Raw genomic sequence first — 9,947 nt, forward strand, 5'->3', positions numbered from 1 at the left:
ATATATATATATATATATATATACAACAGGCTTCTTTCTGTTTCTGTCCACTCACAAGGCTTTGGTTTGCCTGAGGCTATTGTAGAAATCACTTGCCCAAGGTGCCATGCAGTGGGACTGTACCTGGACCCATGTGGTTGAGAAGCAAGCTTCTTACCACACAGCGATGCCCACATGAAAAATAAAAGAAGTATAAAAAATCCACGTTATTTATCTGATGGCCCAATACATGAAATATAAACACACACACAAATACGCGTATAATAGGTGTAGTTGTGGCTGTGTGGTTATGAAGTTTGCTTCCCAACGACGTGAGTTTGGGTTCAGTCCCATTATGTGGCACTTTAGGCATGAGTCTTCCACTATAACCCCAGGTTAACCAAAGTCTTGAGAGTGGATTTCGTTGACAGAAACTGAAAGAAACCCATTGTATACATGTGTGCATGTGTGTGTGTGTGTGTGTATATGATTGTATCTCCATGTCCTGACATCACAATATACTTGTTAATGAGTGTCACTGTCATATAAGCAGTGTCATTCATCTCCAATATTATGCAAAAAAGAAGAATAAATGTCTGATCATGGGGAAAATGTTTCTTTGCTTGGGAACAGGTGAAGGTTGGAACAAGAAGGGCGGCATTTGGCCATAGAAAATCTGCCTTAAGAAATTCCATCAGACTCTTGCAACCATAGGAAGGTTATGTTAAAATGATGGTGATAGTGATATGTATTTTATTTTTGTGAAGGTGAATGACTTAGTGGCTAGGGTATTCAGCTCATGATCCTAAAGTCGTGAGTTCAATTCCCAGCGATGCATTGTGTCCTTGAGCAAGACACTTTATTTCACATTGCCCCAGTCCACTCAGCTGGCAAAAATGAGTAGTACCTATATCTCAAAGGGCCAGCTTTGTCACACTGTGTCATACTGAATCTCCCTGAGAACTGCGTTATAAGTACATGTGTCTGTGGAGTGTTCAACCGCATGCATGTTAATTTCACAATTCTGTTGATCAGATTAACTGAAACCGTCATTGTTGTAACCAACGGGATGCCAGCATATTTTATTTTTTTCTAGGACAGTTTTGGCTGTGTATGCTCTCACTATATATTATAAATATTACATGCTGTATAATTTACAAATGTTATATACCACAGTCTGTCAAACCTTTTCCTTGTAAAAGTAAAATATATATCTCTATGCTGTAAGCTATTGAATGGTCCTGCAGTTTTATGTCTGACTATTTTTATTTGTAACTGTTTATAAAAACAAACATGTGGCTGTATGTGTGTTGTGTGTGTGTATGTTATGATTATTTATAAAATGTACACAACCTCCTATATTTTATTTACATCTATTGCAATTAACTACAATACATGATGCCAACACACAAAAATTAGGGTTATGTGTAACAGCTGGTGTCTATCAACAACAACTCAATAAGTGGATATCAACACTTTTGAAAATAAGTGGATATCTGTTAAAACATCTGGAAACCATATTACTTTGTTTCTGCCTCTTATCAATATGAAAACAAATAACATCTGATAATTTAGCATGATTCACATCCCTCTGTTTTTAGATATTATTGACTTACAGAAAATAAAGTAATCAAGTACAATTAAATTGCAAGCAAATTCTCTCATTAGGTGGTTATATTGTCTTAGTAAGATTATACTGATTTCTTTAGAGTGTGTGCATATATATATATATATATATATATATATACCAACACTCACATGCACACACACACACTATGATGTTATTGGGTGTTTTATTCTTGGATGTGTACCCACCCCACTTCATATTCAAATGTTATTAATGTTATTTTAGAAATAAAGGTTCCAGCAATAATCTAGTCTGTACAGAAGTGATCAGATAACAATCTGATCAAACTTATAGAAATACACATATTGTAAAATACACACCCTCATGATGAAGTTAAATATCTCTGAAAATAACTAATCGTATTAACAACTTCTCCTGGGCATTTAAAGATATGATCTTTTCTGTTTTTGAATTTCAGAAATTTCTGATAACGTTTAAGAAACATAAATCCTAAAAATGATGCACACTGAAAGAAATTATGACAATCAGAATGATCTCAAATTTCAACAGCTACTGATTGATGCTCTCTGAGAACAGATGATCTATTGTATGTGTGCTGAATCACAAGCAGTCTCTTGTGGTTGTTTTCACTTAAAAGAATCTAGTAGAAGTAAGTATCCTTGCACGTTTTATCATACTTTTATAACAGATATATGGCTGAACAAGTTTTAATATAAGTGCATTTGTATTAATTGAAATCAAACCTAATTTGTAACAATTCTTTTTTTTTTTTTTTTTACATTTATTTGACTGTATACACACAAAGCATTTTCTTCACTTCTCCTGTACTGCATCATTCTAAAATAGTCATGGGCTACCTGTGGCCTCCAAGACATACCAAATGGCACTCTGAATGAAAAATAAACCTTAAGATTTTTAAGTAGTGTGGTCCACCTAATTATGAACTATGTCTCATGTAATCCACTTCTTAAAAAAGGTTGCCCATGCCTGTTCTAGAATTTTCCTCAATCATTTGCACAACGATTTATTTTGTAACTTAAATGCACTAATCTCACAAGAGTTACTTGTTAGTTTAAATAAATGTAAAAATGGTATGGTCAAAGCCTATTCTTTGCAGCTTATCTAATAAGTAAGAGGAGTATAGTAATTAACCTGTTATAGGTGCAAGGTTGAAGTACATGGATGCTTCTGTTTATTATCAGTGTTTCCAATAATATTCTGCTCGTGTTGATCTAACTACCATGATAGCCAGAGTGCAACCAGTCATAGAAATCATGTCAAAGCAGACACTGGAGCACAATGCAATCCTTGAACCCATCAGATCTTCTCACTGTCCAGCCCATGCCAGCATGGAACATGGATGTTAAGTGATGATGGTAATGGTGGTGATGATGATGATGACTTCAGTTTAATTCATCCATTTAGTCATTTTAGTTGGTATTGTTTTTGTCATTCCAAGTTCACTAAGCAACTGGTGTTTCAAGCTGTAATTCATAGTTAAATAGACCTATTTAAGTATTACAGTTATCAAATAGCTTTAATAATAATGCATAAGCAAGCTAGCATGCCAGGATGCTTCTATGCACTTGTTAGATTTTCCTTTTATTTTAAAATCAGCACCATGTTAAAATTCATTATGGCTGTTTGTCTAACAAAATAAAAATGGAATGACTGTACCTGGAGCAATAAGTAAATTATTCAGGCTATGTTTTTTTTTAAAATCTTTTTATTGAAATTTAACAAATTATCACCTAATTGTACTTTATAGAACACACATTAATTCTGGATATTTTTAGGAAACCTTATCTTCAGTATGATTATATAGAAGATATTAAAACCTACTTTTTCTTGTCATTGTCAATGTCTGTTTCATTGCCAACCTACTTTAGTCATTCTACATTTGCTGATTACAAAAGGATAGGCTCTGAATTACTTAATACTACTTATGGTTCCATGGTTGCAATGGTCTTTTGGAGATTGCATTACTTTGAAAGTTGAATGCTCAGATTAGTTATTGTAAGTTTTATCTCCTCCACCTCCCCCCATATTCATTACTCTTATTTCATTTATTATTGTTGCTCTTGAGGTAAGCTCAGTAACTTGTCTAGTCATATATAATATTAGATTTGGATAATACTTTTTATTAACTACCAAAATATCTGATTCTAGATTAAGCATATGGTGAATTGGTGGTCTGAAAGAGATCAGTACAGAAACTAAGTATGTACATTCTTTGTTTCATTTGTTTCAAATGAGGGCAATTAGTTAATTCTATAAAACAAACCTTAATCTGAAGTAACTTTGGAGTTTTTAACCTGAGAGAGAGTATATGTGCTTAATAACTGAGAAATTATAATTTTGGTTTTATCACAACGTTTATATAACACACTACAGGTGATATGAATTAAATTTTATGTAAAAAAAAGTATTTGTAAGTTTGCTCTATAACAATTTTGGAATTATAACCTAGTAAAGTTCATGAAGAATGTAATTTTTCTTGTACTCTGATTGCAAAATTTATACCTCCAAATGATACATTCAGGCTGTCAACTGACACGCACACACACACACACACACACACACACACACACGTGCACGTGTGTGCGTGGGAGTTGTGTGTCATCATCATCATTTACTGTCTGCGACTAGCCCTTGTGCAACTGGTCCTCCGCAAATATGCCCTATCAACTGTCTACAATCCGGTCAGTGCTGACTAGTAGCAAAATAGCTACCACATGCAAGGAAGGCAGCATGTGTACAAATAATAGCATACATAATACCTACAAATGTTGGTTGGCTGGTGAGTTGATTTCTCCAATCACACCTCACATTGTACAGAAGGAGGTAGAGAGAAAGAAAGTGAGTGATACAGAAAGAATTAACATAAAAGGCACAGGATGAATGTACATACTGGGCCTGGTGGTAGATAATGAGTAAAGGAATTCTCTCTCTCTCTCTCTCTGTTTCACACACACACCCACACAGAGTAAGAAAGACAGAATCATAGAAAGGTGAAGGAGAGTAGTTATAGGTAAAGTTATACAAATAAGAAATTTCATCATCATCATCATTTAACGTCTCTTTCTCCCATTCATTCTTTTCATTGAGCATTCTTTCGTAGTGGCGTCTCCAAACCTCTTTCTTTGCAGCCTCGTTTAGTGCAAGTGTAACCATCATCCATGCAAACACATTTCTCTCCCACGACATCACGATTCTCTCTCACACACTGTCTTGCAACACGAAATACTTCAAGTACACACTATCTTGCAACACGAAATACTTCAATTAATTTTATTTTAGAGTTATGCATATTTCTCTTTCGAAAAGTAAGCACCAAGAAATTTGATAAAAGTTAAATTATAATTATTGTGCATCATATTCAACAGTAGCAAAAGTATACTTCCAAAGTTGCTTGTTGTATGATGAATAAGACACTAGTTTATACATAATATATAATAAATAGTCCATGGTGTTCTAATTGCATTAAATCTAATGAGAATCATCTTGGTCAAAATTATGATTGTTTGGCTATTATACTCATGTTCTCTCTCAGAATTAAAGCTCCTAATTATTTTTTTATGGAGGTTAGAAATATATTGTTTTATAGAATTAATTCCTATTCCAATGAGGTTAAGTAGTTCTCTTTCATTACAATAAAATTGCTTTGGATCAATGCTAGAAATATTTTCTTATATAAAAGAATTAATTTGTCTAGTAATTTTTTTTATAAGCATTTAAGGATTATTATTTTAAGAAACGTGTATAATTTTTTGATTATTAGTTTCCGTTTATGCTTTACTTTTAAGATCATAAGCTCAACATTAAACCTTAGCTGTGCACTTGATGTCTTCAAAGCAGCTGTGTCTTGTTTCTTTGAAGCTGACTCAATACAAAATTGTTGAATTTTCGCTGATTTTTTTTCCTATGCATTTATTACTTAGAGCATGTACTTCCTGATCACACAGTTATATGTAAATAAATCCATTGTACTCGTTTTACTGTGGACATGTTATCCTGAAACTTTAGTTCTGAAGTATGCAGTTCATATTTTAAAAACAATTGAGGAGTGTTTTCAGAGATATTGCACTGTTTGACACACCAGACACACTTCCAATGAATCCCAAGGATTTAAAATATACAAGTCCAGGTAGAGAAATAAGAAGGGAAATTGCTGTGTAGATAATATATTGAACTACCAGTTCAAATCTATAACATTTTGTTGTGTAGAAATAGACTGGAGAAATACATTTAATTCTTCAGTTTGAATAGCTGTGGCAGGAATAAATAATGAGATCACGTACACATGTTATCTGAATTAGACTCACATCCTGAATCTTTTCGCTGATTAACATTATAAAACTAATGTTAAGCACTAAACTAGCTGTAAAAGAAATTTACTACAAGTAGGTCCTTGGGTGTGCTGGAAGTAGTTAATGTCTTTGGCAGCTAAAATATCTAGAAAGTTAATTTTGATGTGTGAATGTATGTATATTTTTTTTTTTTGTTTTCTTCTGTTATTTCAATTTTATCTTGCTAGCAAATCTTTTCAGCCAGTTCTAAATTTTAAAAAGTTAAATACATGAACATCATGCTCTTGTTTCAATTTTATTTGTTAAAATATTCCCTACTTCAGGCATCAAACCACGAACTTGTAAGGGAGGAGTGCAATCAATCAAAGTTGAGCTCTTCTATATTACTGAATCTCATTTGTCTAGAATGTGTGATCTGTCTGGTTTCACATTATTTTTCTCTAGCTTAGGATTACCTATACTGTCATTGTATTAACAACCACTTATATGATATGTAATTTACACTAAGGCAGTGAACTGGCAGAATTGTTAGAGCATCAGAAAAATGTCTTGTTTTATTTCTTCTGGCTCTTTATGTCCTGAGTTCAAATCCAACTGATTTGGGCACCACCAGACCATCCAACACATGCTGGCATGACAAGCAGACTGGCCCACCCATTGCTGGATCCATGTACTAAACCCATCCCATCACCATTACCATTTTGTCTTCCTTCTCCTTCATTAACTCTTGATATTACCCTTCCTCTTTCCCTCACCCTAGTCTCCAATGCTGTTCCCTCTCACAACATTAAATCTGCTTCATTTATCATGGAGGATCTCTTTCACCTTGCAAACTACGAAGTGATCCCACTAGCGCTGGTGTCACAAACAGCATTCAGTACACTCTGTAATTGGTTGGTAAATTGAATATCATAAATGCACCAATTTAAGGCTTGAGAGGGCTCTTTAGTCTTGCTGATAGCAAAGTAAACTCTATCATGCTGGTGTCATCATAAATGCACCCAGTACATTCTGCGAAGTATTTAGTGTTAGGAAACACACAAGCCTTAGAAACTATACCAAAATGGAGACATTGGAGCTATATATTGTACTGGGATTTACTGAATCCTGTTGAACTGTGTAACCCTTATCAGCATGGAAAACAGACATGATGGGATGATAATGATGTCCATCAACAAAATCTACTTTGCCACTTATTAATATAAATATGAAATATCTTGACTATCTGACATGCTGTATATCATGTAGCAGTTACTGCACAGCAAAGTTTACTTCATATTATTAGATCTTTAGAAGTATTGCAAAGCAGTTATTTCCAGCCATTTTATTGACTACTTTGTCAGTGTCAGAGTTGACCAACAGAATATTCAACAACAACATGTCTGTAAGTTTGTAATTGTTTAATTCCAAAGGAGCTCTGAATATGCAGATGTACAATCAAAGCATATCAGTCATTCCTGTTGCCTCTTAATTTTGTTATCCAGTGTATCCTTCCTCTTTCAAGCCAGTAAAGTATGTTTTACGATGAGGCTAAAGTCTTCCTTGGTTTTACTACTGAATCATGTCTACCATTGTACAATATAATTTTGTGTGTTCACTCATGGATGTAACAAAAGAAACAAAAACAAACTTTAAAATAACAGTGAGACTTTATTATTTTTGTAAAAGGGTACAGTGGATCAAGCAAGAAACATTACAACTTTTGGTGGTTATAGTCACCCACCATTTGGATAATTCAGTCTGGGTTGTCATTGATTACACGTACTCTGTTATATTAATTTTTCTCTGGTGAAAAACAGCAGGAAACCAGCATAACTCTCACCTCTATGCCTGTAAATAATTTGTTGCACCAAATTATGGGAAAAGGTAGGCTCCAGAGCACATACCAATTAGTTTGAGAATGTACTACATGCAACATGATTGGACCATCAATCCAAATCCTATGCAATACTCAGCCAATCACAACATAAGACTCAACCAACGTTCAAAACTTGGCATGATAGTTAAATCAACCATCATTACAAATTAACATGCTGTGCCTATAAAAGCCTGATTGTTTTGAATATGCCATAACAGAAATTGGTTTTGCTATATGTGATTTGTGGGAGATTTGGCTGCTACTTCTAACAGGTTTAGCAACCATGTAGAGGTCCCTCATCAGTATAATAAATTAGTTTTTAATTTTAAGTAATTTACCTCATCATAAAATATTTGCATTTGTAGTATAAAAGATGGGAAAATCTCTTATCTCGAGCTGGAAAATGACTCCAAAGAGGAAAATTCCTTAAGTTCTGAGTGGAACTTGTTGTCCAGCCCTGAGACATTCTATTCTCTACCTCAGTGATTCTCAACCATTTTCTACCTACAGTCCCCTTTGATCTGTATTTTACTTGAGTGGATCCCCATGGCCATCTAATGTTAAAAAAAGTCTTATCATATATTTATAATTAAATATTATTGGGAACTGTAGAAAGAATTGGTACACTATTTTGTGTATTGTAGAAGTATTACCAATTTTTTGCACACAAATTTAAATGACAAAATCTTACATAGACCCCCCCCCCCTCAAGTGTCATATGGACCCCAGTTGAGAACCACTGCTCTTCATGCTGGCTAGGAGATAGATTTTCTGAGGATCCCTTGATCACAAGTGTTTGTTCTCTGCCAAGAGAAAAAGTGGATGCCACAGAGAAAGAGAGGATGTTCAAATCACCCGCTTTGTTACCTCATTTCCTCTTATCACTCATTAATGTCCCCTTCCTCTTATCACTCACTAATGTTCCCCTTCCTCTTATCACCCACTAGTGTTCCCTTCCTCTTATCACCTGTTAATGTCCACTTTCATTTCCAGCACATCACCTACTGTGCTACAACACCAATATAAATCTTTTATTTTTCCTTTACTTTATTTTAACCAATTATCTTTTAATTGTTAATTATCTTTTAATAAGGCTCCTTTTACCATTTCTATTTCAGCCGATCACAATGGCTGGTCTTTGGACACGAATGAAGACATGGTCCATTCTCCATTTTCTGTTTTGTTACATTCTTTTAGTCAGTGGCTTTATCACATGCTTCCTGATGGCACTAACCTTAGTTCTCTGGCCTCTTAATAAAGATCTCTATCGCAAAGTCAACAGCTATTTAGCATACCTGTGGTGGTGTCGTAAGTAAAATTAAACTTTCATTTTTGATTCTATATTATAAATGAGATACCATATTTTCCAGTATGCAAGTCAACATAGTATAAAAATAGTGTAAACATGTAATGTAAACATTCAAACTTTGTCACTATCTTTCTAAATATTGTTGCTTTTCACATGGAATTTTTGGTCTTCTAAAGTTGTCTTGATGTCTAAGTTGACTATAAATTATGGTCTGACTATAAATTAGGCTGGAAAATTTGGTAGATATATTATTTGTCTATTCCATTTGATGTTAAAAATCTTAATGTTAACTGCCCAATCCATCCCCACAAAACTGGTTTCCTTTTTTTTTTAAACCTGCTACAGATTGTGTTGCTAGGTAAGCATAAATGTCAGTAATGTATTTATATAATGACAGAGAAACTATGGCAATAAATACAACAGAAATTGTGTCCTTTATGCATTCTTGTTTCTTAAATATAAACTATTTTTAATTTGACTTTTTTTATGAAATTTAATTATTTAAAAAGTGAAACATTTTATTTATCTACTTACTGCTAAATGGTTCTCTGGAATGTATCTTGGATAATCTTAATACATAAAAGTGAATACATGTAATGTTTGTCTGTGTGTGTGTGGTTATATGTATCTATGTATGTATGTATGTGTGTGGGGGGGGGATGGATGCATGCATGCATGTATGCATGCTCCAAGTTGTAGTCTGTAGTTTTGCAAAGATTATGGACAATCCCTTCTTCCAGATACAGCAGGTTAAAAAAATAAAAAAGTATTCCAGTTAGTGGTGTAGGCAGAGTGTATACTATCCAGACCCAAAGGCGCCACCTGCATGAAAATATCTCTTAATTTTGTTACAGATCTCTGTCAGCATTCATTGCAAGTTTACTATAAGGGTAACAGTGGTCA

The 9,947-nt window shown here is 34.0% G+C and overlaps 1 protein-coding gene across 5 annotated transcripts in view; it reads left to right on the top strand.

Annotated features, from left to right (window-relative positions):
* Window positions 1-9,947, top strand: part of LOC106868682 (1-acyl-sn-glycerol-3-phosphate acyltransferase delta) — a 120,616-nt gene that overhangs the window by 23,078 nt on the left and 87,591 nt on the right. For 4 of the 5 annotated variants that reach the window (XM_052977738.1, XM_052977741.1, XM_052977728.1 and 1 more), the window contains 2 exons: window positions 2,025-2,216; window positions 8,854-9,043. In XM_052977738.1, coding sequence (XP_052833698.1) covers window positions 8,863-9,043 — 181 coding nt within the window. In that variant the 5' untranslated portion in view covers window positions 2,025-2,216; window positions 8,854-8,862. Of the gene's footprint in view, window positions 1-2,024; window positions 2,217-3,736; window positions 3,788-8,853; window positions 9,044-9,947 lie in introns of all 5 variants that reach the window. The other variant, XM_052977747.1, reaches the window with a different exon arrangement.

Source organism: Octopus bimaculoides, chromosome 2, assembly GCF_001194135.2.
Source record: "Octopus bimaculoides isolate UCB-OBI-ISO-001 chromosome 2, ASM119413v2, whole genome shotgun sequence".
In the NCBI taxonomy this organism is placed as follows: Eukaryota; Metazoa; Mollusca; class Cephalopoda; order Octopoda; family Octopodidae; genus Octopus; species Octopus bimaculoides.